We start from the raw sequence: 23085 nt of genomic DNA, 5'->3' as shown, positions 1-23085 counted from the left end.
CCATTTGGCATGCACCCACCATCCACGAGGCAAGATACGTGTAGATACTTAATAGCTCATATGACTCTTCATAACTTACATGACTCTTCATAGCTCATATGACTATAGGCCCACTACACTTACGTAGTCTTCCTTTATCCCTTATTTTTCCCACCCCCTTTACTCTCTTGTCTATTTTCTCCAACCACATCCAATCACTTTCCTCCCTCTCTGCTTCTACCTCAGTCTCGTCTCTCCACCCTACTCTACCTTATTCCACCCCCTTGTAGTTGTGTTTCTCTCACACACAGCAGGAAGTTACTCTTCTGCTTTTTCTGGTTATGCGGTTTCTGCCTCTGCTGCAACGACTGTGTCAAACTCCCCTCTCCTTCCTGTAACACCCATGCCCTGCCTGTCTGTGCTGAGCTCACTGTAGGAACTTTAAGCAGTTAATAGTAAAAACAACATCTTGCTTCAACACCTGTTATCCAGCAGAGAGTGAGGAGAGTGGAAGAGATAAGGGATGAGGAGGAAAGATGTTGCTCCATCAAACATCCTCACCTCAGGACCAAGACAATTGCAGTAGGCCAGTGGCTGTTCGAGCCACCTGCCTAATCTCACAGAGACGTTGAAGTGCCAAGGACTCAAAGACCTGTTTTTATTTACCTTCTCTGCCCTACACTGGAAGTAACTAGCTACTTTTTTTCAGTGCGCGCAGACATCGGAGTTGGAGTTTCAGTCTGTTTTGGAATTAGGCCTACTAGCACTAACAGTTAAAATATAGTTTTTTTTTAACCTTTCCCCTGGATTACCTGTTCAGGTTGGTGATGGGGAATGCGGCGGGGGGAATAGAGCAGGCAGATGGCCGGGAGGCCAAGCACTCTGTGGGGTCAGGAACGGGCCTGAGTGACCCCACCCCGACCCTGCAGAAGAAGCAGTCTGCTCCCCCCAAGCTGCCCGTGCCCCCAGAGGAGGAGCTGGAGGAGCGCTTCAGTGTGGTTTTGGTGAGTGGCAGGACAGGAGGGGAGACACACATCATGCATATCAACACACAGAAATACAGGCACATCACACAGGAATTTAGTTGCATCACACACCTACTGTATGTATTGCACTGATATCTAAAGTAACAGGTAAAATCACTCACTTAAATATGCTGGGTGCCAAATGTCTGAGAGAAAATACATTCAGTTTTACATTTGAATTCAGTCAAGGTAATTCTGGTTAATGTTAAAAAACAATGCCGTCTCTCTCACTGCAGCCAGTCATGGGGGGCCAGTATAAAAACAACAAAAAACAACTGTAAGTCGCTCTGGATAAGAGCATCTGCTAAATGACAAAAATGTAAATGTAAATGTAAAGAGAGTTGACATTTTGTTGGCCTCAATCCCATCCAAAAGCTCACGTCCTCTTTTAGATATTTTGAAATCGGCCTCTCTGCTCAGCCTGTGTTCAAATGATCTCATAGACCTTCGACTGCAGTCTGCACTCTTAGAGGAACTGGAGACACCATGAAGGCAAGGTGCTGGATTGGGCAATATATTTTGAATGAATGAGACCACAAGACTAAGACAGGAAGGCAAATGTTTCTCAAATATTTCAACATGTCATTTCCCATCAGTTAACACCTATGTAGGACAACATAATGCTATCAATCCAATACTAGAAGAATGTTTTTTTTTTTTTTTACAAAAGAAGCAGGACATCTCAGGGGAACAAGGCCTTATCTATAGAAAATATTAGTCAATCATGAGTAGCGCAAGCAGTGTGAATCGCACATTTAGATAAACATCTAATAAATGTGATGCTAAACCTATTAGGCACTAGATATGGAGACACACGAAAGACGTGACAACATGACAGTAAAACTATCTTTCCATGCATACACCTTCACCTTCTTTGACTTTTAGGTCTGATGCATGTGGGCTGTCTATGTAGTGTGATAACTATTAGCTAATATGTGTGTGGTAAATACCCTTAATTAGCCTACGCCATTTCATGCCCACTGTCCTCTCTACCGGTCTGCTCTATCAGAGCATGACCTGACTTCCTCTTTCTTTCAACAGTGAATGCTACCTTCTCTAGTCTAGATTTCAAACAGACATAATACGGCACTTATAGCACTCACACAAGCAGATATGTTTAGGTATGTGGCAATGTGTGAGAGCAGATATTAGGTCAAAGCAATAATGTTTCTTTTTTAAGAAGAGAGTCTGGGCTCAGGGTGACAGTAAGAATGGAACAACATGTTGAAACTGAGAACAGGACTTCCCCTCAGGTTCTAAATAGAGCCCCACAGTGGAAGTGTCATAATACCCATAAAACCTAGCGGTCAAACAGCAAAATGGTTCCAATCATTTTTCCACCATTCATTTTAGAAACACTTAAAATAAGGGCTGTGTTTTGTGTAGGCTTATCTTGGCGTGACGTTTTGATAACCATCTAAATCTTTCTCGGACAAGGTGACTTTTATCAATATATTCGGCTCGATTTACTCTCAGATTAGAAAATGCTAATTAGCATCAAAGTAGACATCATGCAAGACTACAAATCTCTGCAAGCTCCTGCACGTCATCTCTAGCTGACACCTTTGCTAACAGGTATTGTGTCAATTTAAAACTTGCATGAGACCATTCACAGAATTGTCAATTTAAAGAAATGTAGCCAATTTATTAATTTAAAAATGTAGCTAACATTAGATAGTTAATCCAGAGATTCTTACCTTTGCCTCGTTTTGGCGGTTTCGTCCAGATCATCATGGCATTTGTAGTTCTGTATGATAGCCACATTAGCAGCTAATTGGCATTATTATTATTATTATTATTTTTTTTTTTGGGGGGGGGGGGTTAAATACAGGCAAATATATTGATATAAGTCACCTTGTCCTAGAGAGATTTACATGGTTATCAAAATGTCACGCCAGGGTAAGCCTATACGAAACACATCCCTTATTTTAAGTGTTTATAAAATCCCCTATGGGAAAAATGAATGGTGGGAAACAATTGGAACCATTTCCTTGTTTGACTGATAGGTTTTATGGGTATTATGACTCATACTGTGATACCCATATAGGGTCTCTAAATTGAGATACGGGTCGTTCCATTTGATTTCAATCACTTTTGACCGCACCCCCTTTGAGTTCAACTACACTTTCTATACATATTTGCCCATGGTAGAAGTGGTCAGAAAGTAACTTTTTGGACCTGAGTGCCAAAACATTTAGGAGATGGTAGAGCTCAAAGTTGACCCATTTTGCATACCCCACCCTACCATGAGACATCCATATCTTCATCACTGGAAAAGATAAACAGTTGCGTTTGAAATCATTTAAAAGCTTACAAACAACTATTTTATAGTTTCTTGATTTATTTGTATTTTTATGAGTGAACATAAACGTATTCAAGAGTATACTGTGTCTCAACCGATGGCGGGCACAACACAAACACCTCAGATTATGTAAATAGGGTCTAAGATACAACATATGCGAAAATGAAAAAAAATCTGAGTTTAAGCATTTTTATACTGAACAAAAATATAAACGCAACATGCAAAGTGTTGGTTCCATTTTTCATGAGCTGAAATAAAAGATCCCAGAAATACGCACAAAAAGCTTATTTCTCTAAAATTTTGTGCACAAATGTATTTACATCTCTGTTAGTGAGCATTTCTACTTTGCCAAGATAATCCATCCACCTGACAGGTGTGGCATATCAAGAAGCTGATTAAACAGCATGATCATTACACAGGTGCACCTTGTGCTGGGGACAACAAAAGGCCACTCTAAAATGTGCAGTTTTGTCACACAACACAATGCCACAGATGTCTCAAGTTTTGAGGGAGCGTGCAATTGGCATGCTGACTGCAGGAATGTCCAAGAGAGCTGTTGCCAGAGAATGTAATGTTAATTTCTCGACCATAAGCCGCCTCCAACTTCGTTTTACAGAATTTGGCAGTGCATCCAACCTGCCTCACAACTGCAGACCACGCCCAGGACCTCCACCCTCCACATCCGGCTTCTTCACCTGCGGGATCCTCTGAGGAGGGGGAGGGGAGGTGCTGAGGAGTATTTCTGTCTGTAATAATGCCTTTTTGTGGGGAAAAACTCATTCTGATTGGACCTGGCTCCCAAGTGGGTGGGCCCATGGCTGCGTCCCTACCCAGTAATGTGAAATCCATAGATTAGGGCCTAATGAATTTATTTCAATTGACTGATTTTCTTTGATGAATTGTAACTCAGTAAAATCTTTGAAATTGTTGCATATTGCGTTTGATATTTTTGTTCAGTGTAGATAATTGATGTTAAAGGTAAAAAAAAGGACTATTCTGATTTAAAAAACAATTTCTCAAGAAATTATAAAATAGTTTGAAAACCTTTTTAAGCTTTTAAGTGATCTCGACCTCAACCGTTTATATTTTCCAGTGATAAAGACATGGATGTCTCATGGTAGGGTGAGGATATTCAAAATGGTTAAATTTGAGCACCTCTATCTCCTAAATGTTTTTTCATTCAGGTCCAAAAAAATCACTTTCTGTCCACTTCTACCATAGTAAAATTTGTATGGGACGTTTAGTTCAAATCAAAAGGGATGAGGTAAAAACGTTTTTGAAATCAAATGGAACGACCCATACCCCAAAATGTAGGTGTGTGCGTGTGTGTGCATGCTTGCGTTCATGCGTTCATGTGTACAACCCATGCGCACATAAGAGTATACAGTGCCTTCGGAAAGTATTCAGACCCCTTGACCTTTTCCACATTTTGTTACGTTACAGCCTTATTCTAAAATTGATAACATTGTTTTTTCCCCCCTCATCAATCTACACACAATACCCCATAATGACAAAGCAAATTTGCTAATTCATTACAAATTAATTATCACATTTACATAAGTATTCAGACCCTTTACTCAGTACTTTGTTGAAGCACCTTTGGCAGCGATTACAGCATTGAGTCTTCTTGGGATGACGCTACAAGCTTGGCACACCTGTATTTGGGAAGTTTCTCCCATTCTTCTCAGCAGATCCTCTCAAGCTCTGTCAGGTTGGATGGGGAGCATCGCTGCACAGCTATTTTCAGGTCTCTCCAGAGATGTTCGATCAGGTTCAAGTCCATGCTTCACCGTATTGATGGTGCCAGGTTTCCTCCAGACGTGACGCTTGGCATTCAGGCCAAAGAGTTCAATCTTGGTTTCATCAGATCAGAGAATCTTGTTTCTCATGGTCTGAGAGTCTTTAGGTGCCTTTTGGCAAACTCCAAGCGGGCTGTCATGTGCCTTTTATTGAGGAGTGGCTTCTGTCTGGCCACTCTACCATAAAGGCCTACTCGGTGGAGTGCTGCAGAGAAGGTTGTCTTTCTGGAAGGTTCTCCCATCTCCACAGAGGAACTCTAAAGCTCTGTCAGAGTGACCATCGGGTTCTTTGTCACCTCCCTGACCAAGGCCCTTCTCCCCCGATTGCTCAGTTTGGCCGGGCGGACAGCTCTAGGAAGAGTTTTGGTGGTTCCAAACTTCTTCCATTTAAGAATGATGGAGGCCACTGTGTTCTTGGGGACCTTCAATGCTGCAGACATTTTTTGGTACCCTTCCCCAGATCTGTTCCTCGACACAATCATGTCCCGGAGCTCTACGGACAATTCCTTCAACCTCATGGCTTGGTTTTTGCTCTGACATGCACTGTCTGTAGATTGCTAACGATTATTTAAAAACAAAGTGTGGAAAAGTACTTTCCGAAGGCACTGTATGTCTTTCTGAGAGTGTATGTGGGTATATGTGTGTATGAGTAACCTCATGTCTGTATGTACAGCGCATATTCACATACATATTGTGTACATTTAGTTTTCTGTTGCTAGTCTTTGTCCCTCAAAATCCACCATCGGCCACTCCCATACTGTACCCCACCCAAACACTACAGCTATGTCCCCAGCAAAGCCACACTTACTGGGGTACACGTCATCCTCAGGGGTTTGTTAACGTGTATAGAGGAAACCACAAACTGTTGCTTGAGAACATTAAATTCCGTATATCTAACCACAGTCCACACCCTTCTTAGTAGGCCTTAGACTGCCTCGACTAAAACATCACTCATCTAAAATGCCTTAAATAAATAACTTTCACTAGCTGTTAGTTTGGCCGGCAACATCTATGGTGTTAATATGTGTGTCACATGAGAATGATGCTTAATATATATTGTATTTCACACCATGTTAATCAATAGACATGACAGAGTTGAATCAGCTTCTTGTGATATACAGTACCAGTCAAAAGTTTGAACACACCTACTCATTTCAGCGTTGTTCTTTATTTTTACTATTTTCTACATTGTAGAATAATAGTGAAGACATCAAAACTATGAAATAACACATATGGAATCATGTAGTAACCAAAAAAGTGTTAAACAAATCAAAATATATTTTATATTTGAGATTCTTCAAAGTAGCCACCTTTGCCTTGATGACAGCTTTGCACACTCTTGGCATTCTCTCAACCAGCTTCATGAGGTAGTCACCTGGAATGCATTTCAATTAACAGGTGTGCCTTGTTAAAACTTAATTTGTGGAATTTCTTTCCTTCTTAATGCGTTTGAGCCAATCAGTTGTGTTGTGACAAGGTAGGGGTAGTATACAGAAGATAGCCCTATTAGGTAAAGAAATTCCACAAATTCACTTTTAACAAGGCACACCTGTTGATTGAAATCCATTCCAGGTGACTACCTCGTGAAGCTGGTTGAGAGAATACCAAGAGTGTACAAAGCTGTCATCAAGGCAAAGGGTGACTACTTTGAAGAATCTCAAATATAAAATATATTTTGATTAGTTTAACACTTTCTTGGTTACTACATGATTCCATATGTGTTATTTCATAGTTTTGATGTCTTCACTATTATTCTACAATGTAGAAAATAGTAAAAATAAAGAACAATGCTGAAATGAGTAGGTGTTCAAACTTTTGACTGGTACTGTATATCACAAGAAGCTGATTCAACTCTGTCATGTCTATTGATTAACATGGTGTGAAATACAATATATATTAAGCATCATTCTCATGTGACACACATATTAACACCATAGATGTTTCCGGCCAAACTAACAGCTAGTGAAAGTTATTTATTTAAGGCATTTTAGATGAGTGATGTTTTAGTCGAGGCAGTCTAAGGCCTACTAAGAAGGGTGTGGACTGTGGTTAGATATACGGAATTTAATGTTCTCAAGCAACAGTTTGTGGTTTCCTCTATACACGTTAACAAACCCCTGAGGATGACGTGTACCCCAGTAAGTGTGGCTTTGCTGGGGACATAGCTGTAGTGTTTGGGTGGGGTACAGTATGGGAGTGGCCGATGGTGGATTTTGAGGGACAAAGACTAGCAACAGAAAACTAAATGTACACATGTAGTAACCAAGAAAGTGTTAAACTAATCAAAATATATTTTATATTTGAGATTCTTCAAAGTAGTCACCCTTTGCCTTGATGACAGCTTTGTACACTCTTGGTATTCTCTCAACCAGCTTCATGAGGTAGTCACCTGGAATGCATTTCAATCAACAGGTGTGCCTTGTTAAAACTTAATTTGTGGAATTTCTTTACCTAATAGGGCTATCTTCTGTATACTACCCCTACCTTGTCATAACACAACTGATTGGCTCAAAAGCATTAAGAAGGAAAGAAATTCCACAAATTAAGTTTCAACAAGGCACACCTGTTAATTGAAATGCATTCCAGGTGACTACCTCATGAAGCTGGTTGAGAGAATGCCAAGAGTGTGCAAAGCTGTCATCAAGGCAAAGGTGGCTACTTTGAAGAATCTCAAATATAAAATATATTTTGATTTGTTTAACACTTTTTTGGTTACTAGATGATTCCATATGTGTTATTTCATAGTTTTGATGTCTTCACTATTATTCTACAATGTAGAACATAGTAAAAATAGGTGTGTCCAAACTTTTGACTGGTACTGTATACACACCATATGTTCTTGTAGAAAGGGCCACATGGCTCACCTGTCATAGAGACGAATAACTATTGAATCAATCAGGTTAAATCCACTTGAATCTAAGCAGCAACTCACTCAAACAGACCACGGCTAAAGGACTACTGTATAGGCAAGCTATGCTCAATGATGAATGGAGGAGCATTATCTGTATGTGTTAGAAAATGCTCATGACTAGACCTGATACATGCTCATAGATGGTTTCCATTAGTTACCAGTAATATATGTAAACAGTGAGTCATCTCGGTGGTGTAGGATGACGATAACATTCACTAATACCTCTGGTGGGGACATCTGTGGTTTTTGATCACATTTGAACAGCATGGCACGAACCGGAAGCGTTATGAAAATGTGCACAAGAGTGTTGGCTGGTTGGTAGTGAAATATTTTATTTAAGATTATATTATTATGCAGGCACTGCTTAATTTAAGTCTATTGAGTAACATGCCGTTGTAGACCAGTCAGAGTTAATTTAATATACAAGATCCCCAAAGACCCCAGTTGTAATCACAATAACGGTTTAATGTCATTATTGAGGTAGGTTTTTGAAGTGCACCTTATTCTATTCTCAGAGCTATATGAACCTGCCTCCAGACAAGCTGAAGCTGTTGAGTCAGTACGACAATGACAAGAAGTGGGAGCTGATCTGTGATCAGGTAAGAACATTACATCTTGTTGGGCACCTTACATGGGGTGATTGGTTCATGCACTAGTACATACACAGTTCTACATGATTGGGTAATGCTTTATTTCAACGGTCCATAAAAAACTATGTATTAATCATTACTCCCACATTTATGAATAATCATAAGTAAAGGATTTTTCAGCCCCTAATCTAAAGCGAGCACTATTTAACCATAACCCTTACCTAACCTAACCTAGCCATAACCATAAATGGTGTGTCATATTTTTGTAAATGTCTTATAAATGGTTTATTATGGACCGTTAAAATAAAGTGTAACCCATGATTGTATCTGAGATGAAGTGTTATAAAAACACAGCATACGGAAATAACTGTGAAGAAAAATAAATGTGTGTTGCTGGTGTTCAGTTGCCAATATGTAATGTAGGTCAGAGTGCAAAATGTCATAGAGTCTGTTTCTACCACAACACTACAACTCTGATGGGTTCCTGTGGTAAGCACACTTGCCCTCAGCAGGTTGGCATGGTAACAGAGTGGTTTACGGTGCTTGTTGTGTTTGACTATGTTCTTTTTCTTCTCACTCACCCTCCTCCCCTCATCCCCTTCTCCTTCCTCCCTCCGTTCTGTGTGGTCAGGAGCGTTTCCAGGTGAAGAACCCCCCCTCTACCTATCTGACCAAGATCAAGAGCTTCTACCAGGACCAAGGAGGAGTGACCCGCAGGGTGGGTGTACAGTACCTCCCTTCCCGCTCACGTTCATAGAGCTTCTTGTCATTCTCACCGTAGCCAGGGATTTCAAGAACTAAATATGTGTGTTTTGGAACAATGGGATAACAATATTACATCTACAGTAGTAGTACATCCTTGCATTTTATGACAAAGCCACTAAGCGAGTAATATAAGGCCAGTCTCATTAGCATAACTACTGAACTACTGATATAAAGGTTTGTGAGTTTCCTTCATTCATAGAGCTTCTCTGTATGGTTTTGGCCTATTTCAGTTCAAGAGGCGGGTCCAGGAGTCCACCCAGGTACTGAGAGAGCTGGAGATCTCCCTCCGCACCAATCATATTGGGTGAGTGACTGGACCAGGATTAGCCTCTGCCGTGTCCCGAACAACCGGATGTTCTGGTTTTCTGGGGAAATGGAAAGAGAGCCTGTGACGCGACTTCCGCTTTTGGACGTTAACAAGGCGACTCTCCATCTTAACTCCTCCTCCACATTTACTGGATTGGTTGAACAATGCAGAAGAGAACCTCCCCCGACAGTTTATTTTCTTCTTCTCGTCAAGACCAGTATGTAGGGGATCTAGTTTCAGGCGTTTCTTTTACGCCTGCCATGTTAGGTTTGACCAGGACTGGTCCCACAGGTATCCCATCAGTCAGTACGACTGACTCAACTGTCCTTAAAGTAGTATCGGGTTGTAATTCTCTTTCTCTCTATATAGCTGGGCCCAGGAGTTTCTGAATGAGGAGAACCAGGGTTTAGATGTATTGGTGGACTACCTGTCCTACGCCCAGTGTGACGCTTCGTGAGTATCCCTTGCAGCCTCCCATTCAGTCTTAACAGAATCCCGTACTGTATCAATGAGACATAGATTAATGCTTCATTATCTATATGTGACTATATGTTTGTGTATTTGGGAATGTATCTATAGGTTTGACCTGGAGGGTGCTGAGAATGGGGGAACACTGTCAGAGAGAGGGAAGCCAGCAGAGAGGTCCATGGAGGACCTGAATAAGAGTGCAGGAAGCTCCCCTACACATGGCATGACCAGAGCAGCCCGCGCCCTAACCGTACGGTAAGAACCATCAGCCGTTATGAGACCAGAGTCTCACTAAGCAAGCCTTACAGACCACAGGATAAATCTCACCAAAAATATTCCACTGCAAAGTGACCACCATCTCTTCCATCCTCTCAATATCTCATTTGCAGGATAACCTCTCTGGCCCAGAGTAGGAGAACTCAGAAGAGCTCTCAATTGACCAGTCATAGGGACGACGTCCATGTGTGCATCATGTGTCTGCGTGCCATCATGAACTACCAGGTGTGTGTGTGTGTGTGTGTGTGTTGTGCGGTGTGTGTGCATGACCGTGATATGGAGTTTGAAATAGTGAAATTATAGAGCTGATTATCACTTTTTCAGTCGGGCTTCAATCAAGTGATGACACACCCACGCTGTGTCAACAAGATCACTCTCAGTCTCAACAACAGGAACCCCAGGTATGAACACCTGTGTGTGTGTGAGCATGCTTGTGCATGTGTATGATGTGTGTGTGTTTGATGTGGTATTATATTCCTGGTCTCTACAGAACCAAAGCCCTGGTGTTGGAGCTGTTGGCTGCTGTGTGTCTTGTGAGGGGCGGTCATGATATCATTCTCGCTGCCTTCGACAACTTCAAGGAGGTGACGGGATTGACCAAACTTAGCCACACTAGAACAGACTTTACTTGACCAATATGTACTGTATGTCATCTCACCTTTGCCTACTCATTTGTGTGTTCTCGGGGCCAAGACTTTTCTCTTCTAACTCATCTCATAACTGATACATGCCACACCCTGTCTTAGTCACACCAAGCACACTTAGAACTCTAAAACACACACTCACACAAAGACATCATGTTGTGAGTGCGTAACCATTACTCACCAAACTGAATGTAATCTGGAAAAATTCAACTGACATCGATATAGACTTTCCATATCGGTGACCATCACGACTAATACTAGATTTAATGTTAGAAATGTTTAAAGCAGAAGTGGAAGTATTTTATCAGCTTTCTATGAATGCAAACACACACTGTACAAAGTAATAAAACATACACCCTCTTGTGGACATCTGTTGAAGTGCATGACTGTGTTACTGAAACAAGGAACGTCTGTCCCATGTCTTTTCACTCAGGTGAGCGGAGAGAAGAACCGCTTTGAGAAACTGATGGAGTACTTTAGCAACGATGACAGCAACATTGACTTCATGGTACGTGGACACAAAACGGCTTTAAATCTACTGGCTGATGTGTTGACATTGCTCACAATGTAGTTCTGAAAGGTTAAAGATCAAATATGATGATCCTTCTCTTCAGGTGGCCTGTATGCAGTTCATTAACATTGTGGTGCATTCGGTGGAGAATATGAACTTCCGTGTTCACCTGCAATATGAGTTCACTCACCATGGACTGGACCAGTACTTAGAGGTAAGCTCTCATCTCATTGTGGAAAATCGAACGGTCACAACCACAAAACCAACTCCTTAAAACTGAAATGAAATCGCCATGATAACGATGATAATGTGTGTGTGTGTGTGTCAGACTCTGAAGCTGACAGAGAGTGAGAAGCTGCAGGTTCAGATTCAGGCCTACTTGGACAACGTGTTTGATGTGGGGGCTCTGCTGGAGGATGCAGAGAACAGGGGTGGGGTGCTGGAGCATGTGGACGAACTGCAGGAGCATAACACACAGGTCAGTCATACATACTGTACACACACAGTCTGATTCATTCAAATCTAAACAATGCCAGCAATTATTCTATGACTCTGTCTGTGACCTCCAAATTATGTGTTGTGTCATGTTGTGTTGTGTTCTGTCATGTTGTGTTGTGTTTTGTCATGTGTTGTGTCGTGTTGTCATGTGTTGTGTCGTGTTGTGTTGTGTCGTGTTGTGTTGTGTCATGTGTTGTGTTGTGTCATGTTGTGTTGTGTTTTGTCATGTGTTGTGTTGTGTCATGTTGTGCTGTGTCGTGTTGTGTCATGTGTTGTGTCGTGTTGTGCTGTGTTGTGTTGTGTTGTGTCATGTGTTGTGCTGTGTCATGTGTTGGGTCATGTGCTGTGCTGTGTCGTGTCATGTGTTGTGTCATGTGTTGTGTTGTGTTGTGCTGTGTCGTGTTCTGTCGTGTTGTGTTGTGTCATGTGTTGTGTTGTGTCATGTGTTGTGTTGTGTCATGTGTTGTGTCGTGTTGTGTCATGTGTTGTGTCGTGTTGTGTTGTGTCATGTGTTGTGCTGTGTCATGTGTTGTGTTGTGCTGTGTCGTGTCATGTGTTGTGTCATGTGTTGTGTTCTGTCGTGTTGTGTTGTGCTGTGTCGTGTTGTATCGTGTTGTGTTGTGTCATGTTGTGTCATGTGTTGTGCTGTGTCATGTTGTGTCGTGTTATGTCATGTGTTGTGTTCTGTCATGTTGTGTTGTGTTTTTGTAGCTGAGTGCCAGGCTAGAGGAGATTGAGAGCCAGTCTGCAGAGAGGATGGCTGAACTAGAGAAACAGCTCCTCCAAGCCACCAAGGAGACAGAGCTGCTCAAGGTCTGCACTGTACAGTTAACTGAGGACTGTTTACAATATAGTGTATCAGACAGAAAGGTATGTGTGTGATTGTGTGATGATAACTTTTCCTTGCCTTTGTGTGTGCGACTGACAGGGGAACCTGCGGGACTCCTGTTCCCAGGTCAGTTCTCTGCAACAGAGAGAGAGGGAGAGGGAGATAAGCCAGGAGAGGGAGCGGGACAGAGAGCGTCTAAGCCAACCCTCCTCTGAGCTGGAACTCAAGGTGCAGGAGCTGCAGGACCGAGGGCTGATCCGCCTGGGACGCACCCCCTCTGGGGCCCTAGACCTCCAGGTGGTGCCTGTCACCATCATTGAGTACGTCCCCGCCCCAGCCTCTGAGCCCCTGCTCAGCTCCACTGGACCCACTGCCCCTGGCCCAGACGTCCCCGATGCCACTCCCTCCTCAGCCATCTCTGCTGTCCTCCCTCCTCCTCCTCCCCCACCCCCTCCTCCTCCTGGGCCTGGTGGACCTACTCCCCCACCCCCTCCACCTCCTCCTCCTCCCCCGCCTGGCTCCGGTGGCCCACCCCTCCCTCCTCCGCCCCCTCCCCCCGGGGGAGTTCCGCCCCCACCTCCTCCTCCACCCGGCGTTGGACCCCCGCCCCCACCCGGAGGCCCACCTTCTGGAGACAGCCAAGCCGGTAAGGTGACTCTTATCTGCTTTCATTAGAGATATACAGATACAGTGGCTTGCGAAAGTATTCACCCCCTTGGCATTTTTCCTATTTTGTTGCCTTACAACCTGGAATTAACCTGGGTTTGTATCATTTGATTTACACAACATGCCTACCACTTCAGTGGCGGCTCCTGAAAAAACTGATGATTTAGGTGACCTACACACATTTTAAAAAAGATATGTCCAGCAACAACATGAAGACAGGGGCAGCATATAAGTCAATACCAGAAGCATTTATTGACTGATCTCAAAAGTGTTGGCTTACCAGGGTTGGTGGAGCCCTCAGTTTCATCTTTGCCTCGCAAAGCTAACTCAAACACTCCGCAAAACTTCACACACTGGATTAGCCGGCTGAGGATGTGGCGGTTCTTGCTAATGTCGTAGTAAATATATTTGTTATAGTGAATATGGAATATGATATGTTGAGTAAAATGTTGTGCTAAGATCTATTTAGGTCAGGAGCTGGTTATAAGTTCTGTTCCTATCCAATAACAATGGACAAAAGGGTCCTATCTTGTCAGCCTTGTCAGTTTCAGTTCTCCAGTAAACTTGTGATTATCAACACTAACCTCATCATTGTGGCGGCGGACAGCTAGCCTGTATCCCTCATCCAGTTGAGTGGGAATGTTCACTCTCCCCAAAGCAGACAATCTCAAACAGCTATCCATGTGGGTCTTTGACAGCTCATGTTTCTTAATCTTTCCTGAAAGATGGTGCATGTCCGTTACACACCAGTCGCTGTCCAAGCGGTGCTGTCTGCCGTGCCGCCTTCAGGGTGAAAGAGTAAGCAGGGGGTAGCAGAAGACTGCATTAGCTACATCGCAGCCTGCTAGCCAGGTTTTTCGTTCGTACCAATTTTTGGAAAATCCTCGGGTGTAGGACTTCCCCCCTTTAGTAGAAACCTGTTGAATTATTAAATTTGGTCTGGGAGGTCCTAATTGTTTCGTTGCCAATTTATCTTCATTTGTTCGCCGACAAAAAAGGAACTTCTTTCAAAGACACAATCGAGTTGCACTGAAGCCTAGCCATTTTCACAGTAGTAGTGAATTGATTGATGAGGCTACCCGCTCTTTTCTTAGTTACGTTCATGGTTATGTTACGTATGACGAAAGCGCGTAAGTGCAAGCCCTCAGAAACCCATAGAGATTGTATTGAAAGCTCTGATATTTGAAAAAAATAGATTTTACATGGGAGTCTATGACAGACTTCTGGGCGATTTTCAACCTGACTGAAATCGCCCCAAAAGGGGGGGGGGGGCATTTGAAGCACGACTTTAGCCTGATTGGACATTTAGTGGCACTGTGGCAGATCAGACGTCTAGATTACAACACTGATAACTACTGTTGCCGTGATATAATTGATTAGAAAAAAAATTCCTTCCTTTCCCCGTTTGGCAGTGCGTCGCCCATATCTGTCACGATCGTCTGAAGGAGCGGACCAATACGCAGCGCGTGGAGTGAACATGATGACTTTATTTAATTAAAGCAACCACGAAAAAACAACAAATGACGATACGTGAAGTCCTCTGTGACACCGACAGAACATACAACACTGGAACAATAACCCACAAAACAAAGGAGAAAACACACAGAATATATATGGCTCCCAATCAGAGATAACGAGCCGACAGCTGACACTCGTTACCTCCGATTGGGAGTCATAGACCAATCACCACTAGACACAAACAAAATGAAACTCACCCATCCCCAACACCACCAAATGAAATACACCCAAACCAATGACAATGAACAACCCTGGCTCAAATATCAAAGTCCATGGAGCCAGAGTGTCACAATATCGCCCTATTGAACACACCGCCCCTGTACCACTTTGAAGATGCAAAATATTTTTTTGTGTGAAACAAACAAGAAATAAGATTAAAAAACTGAAAACTTGAGCGTGCATAACTATTTACCCCCCCCCCCCAAAGTCAATACTTTGTAGAGCCAACTTTTGCAGCAATTACAGCTTCAAGTCTCTTGGGGTATGTCTCTATAAGCTTGGCACATCTAGCCACTGGGATTTTTGCCCATTCTTCAAGGCTAAACTGCTCCTGGGATTTTTGCCCATTCTTCAAGGCAAAACTGCTCCAGCTCCTTCAAGTTGGATGGGTTCCGCTGGTGTACAGCAATCTTTAAGTAATACCACAGATTCTCAATTGGATTGAGGTTTGGGCTTTGACTAGGCCATTCCAAGACATTTAAATGTTTCCCCTTAAACCACTTGAGTGTTGCTTTAGCAGTATGCTTAGGGTCATTGTCCTGCTGGAAGGTGAACTTCCGTCCCAGTCTCAAATCTCTGGAAGACTGAAACAGGTTTCCCTGTATTTAGCGCCATCCATCATTCCTTAAATTCTGACCAGTTTCCCAGTCCCTCGGGGTGATGAGAGGTGTTGGGTTTGCGCCAGACATAGCATTTTCCTTGATGGCCAAAAAGGGGTGAATACATATGCACGCACCACTTTTCCATTATTTATTTCTTAGAATGTTTTGAAACAAGTTGTGTTTTTCATTTCACTTCACCAATTTGGACTATTTTGTCTGTCCATTACATGAAATCCAAATAAAAATCCATTTAAATTACAGGTTGTAATGCAACAAAATAGGAAAAACGCCAAGGGGGATGAATACTTTTGCAAGGCACTGTAACTGCCAAAATAAAGGAAACACCAACATAAAGTGTCTTAATAGGGCGGTGGGCCACCACGAGCCAGAACCGCTTCAATGCACTTTGACATAAATTCTAGAAGTGTCTAGAACTCCATTTGAGGGATGTGAAACCATTCTTCCATGAGAAATGCCATCATTTTGTGTTTTGTTGATGGTGGTGGAAAACGCTGTTTTAGGAGCCACTCCAGAATCTCCCATAAGTGTTCAATTGGTTTGAGATCTGGTTAACTGAGAAGTCATGGCATATGATTTACATTGTTGTCATGCTCATCAAACCATTCAGTGACCATGCGTGCCCTGTGGATAGGTTTATTGTCATCCTATGGGGGCATAGCCATGGTAGCCAACATAATGGCCTGCCCAGCATTTTTATAGGAAGTTAATTCACTCAGGAACCACACCTGTGTGGAAGCACCTGCTTTCAATATACTTTGTATCCCTCATTTACTTAAGTGTTTCCATAAATCTGGCAGTTACATGTGTACAGGATATCAGTGGAGGCTGCTGAGGGGTGGACGGCTCATAATAGCTGGAACAGAGCGAATGGAATGGCATCAAACACATGGAAACCATGTGTTTCATGTATTTGATACCATTCCACCTATTTCTCTCCAGCCAATACCAAGAGCCCGTCCTCCCCAATTAAGGTGCCACCAACCTCCGGTGGTATATATATTTCTTCCGCAGCTGTATATATATATATATATATATATATATATATATATATATATATACATACAGTGGGGAGAACAAGTAGTTGATACACTGCCAATTTTGCAGGTTTTCCTACTTACAAAGCATGTAGAGGTCTGCAATTGTTATCATAGGTACACTTCAACTGTGAGAGACGGAATCTAAAACAAAAATCCAGAAAATCACATTGTATGATTTTTAAGTAATTCATTTGCATTTTATTGCATGACATAAGTATTTGATCACCTACCAACCAGTAAGAATTCCGGCTCTCACAGACCTGTTAGTTTTTCTTTAAGAAGCCCTCCTGTTCTCCACTCATTACCTGTATTAACTGCACCTGTTTGAACCCGTTACCTGTATAAAATACACCTGTCCACACACTCAATCAATGGCCAAGACACTCAAACAATGGCCAAGACCAGAGAGCTGTGTAAGGACATCAGGGATAAAATTGTAGACCTGCACAAGGCTGGGATGGGCTACAGGACAATAGGCAAACAGCTTGGTGAGAAGGCAACAACTGTTGGCACAATTATTAGAAAATTGAAGAAGTTCAAGATGACGGTCAATCATCCTCGGTCTGGGGCTCCATGCAAGATCTCACCTCGTGGGGCATCAATGATCATGAGGAAGGTGAGGGATCAGCCCAGAACTACACGGCAGGACCTGGTCAATGACCTGAAGAGAGCTGGGACCACAGTCTCAAAGAAAACCATTAGTAACACACTACGCCGTCATGGATTAAAATCCTGCAGCGCACGCAAGGTCCCCCTGCTCAAGCCAGCGCATGTCCAGGCCCGTCTGAAGTTTGCCAATGACCATCTGGATGATCCAGAGGAGGAATGGGAGAAGGTCATGTGGTCTGATGAGACAAAAATATAGCTTTTTGGTCTAAACTCCACTCGCCGTGTTTGGAGGAAGAGGAAGGATGAGTACAACCCTAAGAACACCATCCCAACCGTGAAGCATAGAGGTGGAAACATCATTCTTTGGGGATGCTTTTCTGCAAAGGGGACAGGACGACTGCACCGTATTGAGGGGAGGATGGATGGGGCCATGTATCGCAAGATCTTGGCCAACAACCTCCTTCCCTCAGTAAGAGCATTGAAGATGGGTCGTGGCTGGGTCTTGCAGCATGACAACGACCCGAAACACACAGCCAGGGCAACTAAGGAGTGGCTCCCTAAGAAGCATCTCAAGGTCCTGGATTGGCCTAGCCAGTCTCCAGACCTGAACCCAATAGAAAATCTTTGGAGGGAGCTGAAAGTCCGTATTGCCCAGCGACAGCCCCGAAACCTGAAGGATCTGGAGAAGGTCTGTATGGAGGAGTGGGCCAAAATCCCTGCTGCAGTGTGTGCAAACCTACAGGAAACGTATGATCTTTGTAATTGCAAACAAAGGTTTCTGTACCAAATATTAAGTTCTGCTTTTCTGATGTATCAAATACTTATGTCATGCAATAAAATGCAAATTAATTACTTAAAAATCATACAATGTGATTTTCTGGATTCACAGTTGAAGTGTACCTATGATAAAAATGACAGACCTCTACATGCTTTGTAAGTAGGAAAACCTGCAAAATCGGCAGTGTATCAAATACTTGTTCTCCCCACTGTATATATAAATATGAATGGTAAGTAGCGGTCTACAGCAGAGATTAGAAGATGAGAGGGGAGACCATTCATCTAGAGGAGAGATAAAGAGATTAGGGTGTGAGAAGTCAAATAGGAGAGAGCTCCATGCTAATCAGATTGTCAATCAATCTCATGAATTTGTATGCGTCCAATTTGCTGAAGGGTGAAATGAATGCATTGGCGATTGACAACTGTGATTGATTCTCTCTCCTACTCTCTCTTTCTCTCTCTCTTTCTCTTAGGAGGTAAAAGCAGGAAGCCCATCCAGACTAAGTTCCGGATGCCTTTGCTCAACTGGCAGGCACTGAAGCCCAACCAGGTGACTGGCACGGTCTTCAACGAGCTGGACGATGAGCAGGTCTTAGGGGTAAGACCAAACCTCCACACTGATACTGGTGCTCCCTTCTCTCACCTTCCCTCTGACCCACTTTTTCCACTCTTTCCTCTCCTCCTCTCATCCTCTGACCCTCTTTCTACTCCTCTCTCTCCCCTCCTTACCCTCCCTCTTCCTCCCTGTCTAACCATGTCTATGTGTGTTGTGTCAGGAGCTGAACATGGAGGCGTTTGAGGAGCAGTTTAAGACCAAGGCCCAGGGTCCTCCAGCAGCTCTGTCCACTCTGAAGGTCAAGGTGGCCCAGAAGGCCCCCAGCAAGGTCAACCTGATCGAGGGCAACAAGGCCAAGAACCTGGCCATCACGCTACGCAAGGGAGGCAGGAGCCCCGCAGACATCTGCACAGCTATTGAGACGTATGGAACTCTATCTTCTACTATTCTGTTCCTTTCCTTAGTAAACATCTTTCTCACACATTTCATTTATGTTTGTTTTCTTTAATCCCTTAATTCTCTTTCTCCTCATCCCACCTTCCCCTAACACTCTTCTTTTGTCCCTTCCTTATTGTCTTTCTTCTCTCTCTCCCTCCCTCCTTCTCTCCCTCCTCTCCAGGTATGACCAGCAGTCGTTAGGGCTTGACTTCCTGGAGCTGCTGGAGAGGTTTGTCCCGTCAGACTACGAGCTGAAGCTCCTCCAGAACTATGAGAAGGAGGGCCGTCCGCTGGATGAACTGTCAGAGGAGGACCGCTTCATGATGCGCTTTGGGAAGATCCCTCGTCTTGCCCAGCGAATCAGCACCCTCACCTTCATGGGCAACTTCCCAGAGAGCGTCAAACGTCTGCAGCCGGTAAGTCAGTTGCTCAGGCCATACAATGAAATTGTATCTGTACAACAATGACTTTCTTCTGAATCTGATACTATAGTCATTCATAATCTCACCTACAGCAACTGAACTCTATAATCGCAGCATCCATGTCCATTAAGTCCTCGGCCAAGCTGAAGAAGATGTTAGAGGTGAGTGGAGGGCTTCCCTGTCCATCACTGCTAACCTCCAATCAGAGAACCTCTTTAAACAGGCCTGCACTGTCTATGTAACACATTCTGTATCTGGCTCCTCCCCTCCAGATCATCCTAGCCTTTGGGAACTACATGAACAGCAGTAAGAGGGGTGCAGCCTATGGGTTCCGCCTGCAGAGTCTGGACCTGGTGAGTTCCCCTCTGCTCTTGAGGCAAAATTGTTTCCCTTATTTAACATGAATAGAACCATCACTAAGATGGAGATTAACTGGCTTAATCTCTGTAACGATGAATAAGTCACTATTAGCTAAAGCCAGGTTTTGGACTGTTGAGGGCGCTATGGTATGTTGATAGGCAGGCCAGTCCGTCTTTGAGAGATGACTCCATCTGTCCCTCTCTTTGTCTCTGTCCTGTCAGCTGCTGGACACAAAGTCTACAGACCGCTCCCAGACACTACTACACTTCATCTCCAGCATCGTCCAGGAGAAATACCCTGAACTCAACAACTTCCACACTGAGCTGCACTTTGTGGACAAGGCTGGCCTAGGTGTGTGAATGCAATCAACGCTTGCACGCATGCACACACATGCATGCGCAAACACATTTACACACAGCTTTAAAAAATGCAGCCCTTCATAGTGCGAATAACTGACGCCCTGTTTCTCTCCTGTGTTTGTGTGTTTCAGTGTCTCTGGACAGTATTCTTCAGGATATCCGCTCTCTGGAGAGGGGAATGGAAGTGACGAAGAAGGAGTTCCTGGTGCAGGAAGACAACACAGTGCTGAAGAATTTTGTCAAGACAAACAGTGAATTACTGGACTCTTTACTCAAAGACAGCAAGACCGCTCAGGTTGGAATTCCATAACATTTGAACTTCATAGACACATCCAACACACATAATTCCACAGAAGATGTTCAATACCTATTTTATGATGTGTGATCTTCATCTCTCCTCCTCTTCCTCTCTCACGTCCACCACTAGGAGGCGTTTGGCTCGGCAGTGGAGTATTTTGGAGAGAACCCCAAGACCACGCAACCCTCCATGTTTTTCCCTCTGTTTGTCCGCTTCATGAAGGCCTATAAGGTGAGGTGGTGCCCCCATAATGAGGCTGCACAGAGGGAAAGGATAATGAAATAGCTCATTATATTTCACTTGTGTCTATCGTGGGTGCATTTTGTATTTATATGATGTTTGTTAAAGAGGCAGTGCAGTCAAAAACGTGATTTTCTTGTGCTTTATATATATTTTCCACACTATGAGGTTGGAATAATACTGTGAAATTGTGAAAATTATGATAATGAACTTTTAGTGTAAGAGCTGTTTGAAAAGACTGGCTGAAATTTCAGCTTGTTTGGCTGGGTGGGATTTTTGCACCACCTGGTAAGTTAACAGACCAATAACAAAGAAAGTTTGCCCTCCTCTCTGCCAATAGCAGCTGGTTTTCAGGTTACACATCCCTCCTATTAGGCTCCTTCAATTAAACCCCTTACTCAGACCACTTCCAGACAGTCCTAGCAAAATTCTTGCTCGAGAAATAGCATTTTGCTAAGAAGTTATTTTTGTTTATTTTTACCTTTTTAATTGAAAACAATCACAGTAAGGTACTTAATTGTTGCCCAGAAATTATTTGCTATTGAGATAAAACGGCTGCATTGGACCTTTAATGACCTGTTTTTGTGTCTGTGTCCCACACAGCAAGCAGAGCAGGATAATGAACAGAGGAAGAGACTGGAGGCCCAGAGCAGTGAGAACCAAGCAGAGTCTCCCTCCCCTAGAAAGAAAGAGGCTGCAGGACACAAGGTATGACAATAGACTATAGACCGATGCCCCATACCAACTCAATCCACCACAATCTCTACATTCAATACAGTCAGTTAAAAAACTTCCCCTATGACTGCTCGACCAGTGACTGGTCATTCTAATGTGGTCCATACTATATATGCCAATGTGTCAGCTTTACCCTTTGACCCCTGCCAGTCTCCCATGATGCCCAAGATGGACCTGATAGCGGAGCTGAAGAAGAGGCAGGTGAAGCCCCAGGTGAAGGATGGGGCCCTGGAGGACATCATCACAGGTATGACAAACCACTATGGCTAGAATACATTATGCACTATAGTCTTATAAGTCATTATAGTTTATGATCTATAAAACATCAGAGTTAAGGACGCTTATAGTCAATGTCATAACACATTATAAGTGGGCTATAAGGCACTATAAATTACATGAATGATTAATAAGTATGTAAATCATAAAGTGTTACCACACTTTTCACCAGTACATTCTGAGATAGATATCCCTTGCTAAGTTTCAGTGGTTGTGTCTATGTGCTTTGTCCCAGACCTGAGGAACTCACCGTTCAGAGCAACAGATGGACGGAGACCAGCACAGCGTCAAGACACCTGAACAACTCTAGCTCCAAGACCCACAACTCCACTGAGATGACTGTACACACGCAATATCAAAGTGTATGCATACACAGAACACAAATACATACTTGTACTGTACATACACAATACACATACATTAGTACTGGAGATGATGTTGCCTTTTACTTATCAATATACATTTAAACAACAATATGAATTTACTCTGTAAATAGAACACAGAGTTTAAGCTATACGTCATGAGCAAATGTGTAACATAGAAATACATCTATGCATTTTTAACCATTATCCAATTAGCTTTTTAAAATAACTATAATTTTTTGTTTTCTTCATCTTTTAATTAGTAAATTGTTTTAAATAAATAAAAAAAAGTTTCACATTACTGTATTACCCCAAATTCATGACTCAATTACTTGCTTACCCTAGAGTGGATCCGTGACCTGCCAAGCCATGCCATTAGAAAGACAATGGCCCTGTAATCATATCAGAGTGTTCACATTATGTCTGTACATGAAACAGCCTCCTAGCCCCAGGGAAGATGAACAGAGAAACCATTCCATACCCAGTTAACAATACTACAATGACACATCTGAGGGCCGCCGCTGGACATGTCGCAGGGCCGCCACCTACTGAGATAATACTTTATTGATCCCAAAAGGGAAAGAAGATTAACTTATTGTCTACGATAAAGCAAAACCCAGACTCCACGACTGTACAAGAGAGCTGCACTTTATTAGACACAGAACCACAGCAAGTATGTACAAAAG

General features: G+C 43.0%; 1 protein-coding gene across 1 annotated transcript; it reads left to right on the top strand.

Moving 5' to 3' along the window:
• The first annotated feature begins 373 nt into the window (after positions 1 to 373).
• Positions 374 to 22650, top strand: LOC121569559 (formin-like protein 1). The gene is made up of 25 exons (XM_041880627.1): positions 374 to 983; positions 8532 to 8615; positions 9238 to 9324; positions 9602 to 9675; positions 10048 to 10131; positions 10258 to 10401; positions 10536 to 10647; positions 10747 to 10823; positions 10913 to 11006; positions 11500 to 11574; positions 11681 to 11791; positions 11906 to 12055; positions 12787 to 12888; positions 13004 to 13550; positions 18827 to 18951; positions 19130 to 19332; positions 19529 to 19763; positions 19862 to 19930; positions 20042 to 20122; positions 20351 to 20480; positions 20620 to 20783; positions 20916 to 21017; positions 21630 to 21734; positions 21912 to 22008; positions 22273 to 22650. Exons 1-25 carry the CDS (start codon positions 807 to 809, stop codon positions 22335 to 22337), a joined length of 3294 nt encoding a protein of 1097 aa, XP_041736561.1. The 5' UTR covers positions 374 to 806; the 3' UTR covers positions 22338 to 22650.
• Positions 22651 to 23085: the final 435 nt, after the last annotated feature.

This window comes from Coregonus clupeaformis, chromosome 7 (assembly GCF_020615455.1).
Source record: "Coregonus clupeaformis isolate EN_2021a chromosome 7, ASM2061545v1, whole genome shotgun sequence".
In the NCBI taxonomy this organism is placed as follows: domain Eukaryota; kingdom Metazoa; phylum Chordata; class Actinopteri; order Salmoniformes; family Salmonidae; genus Coregonus; species Coregonus clupeaformis.
This window is presented reverse-complemented; position numbering and strand designations above follow the sequence as displayed.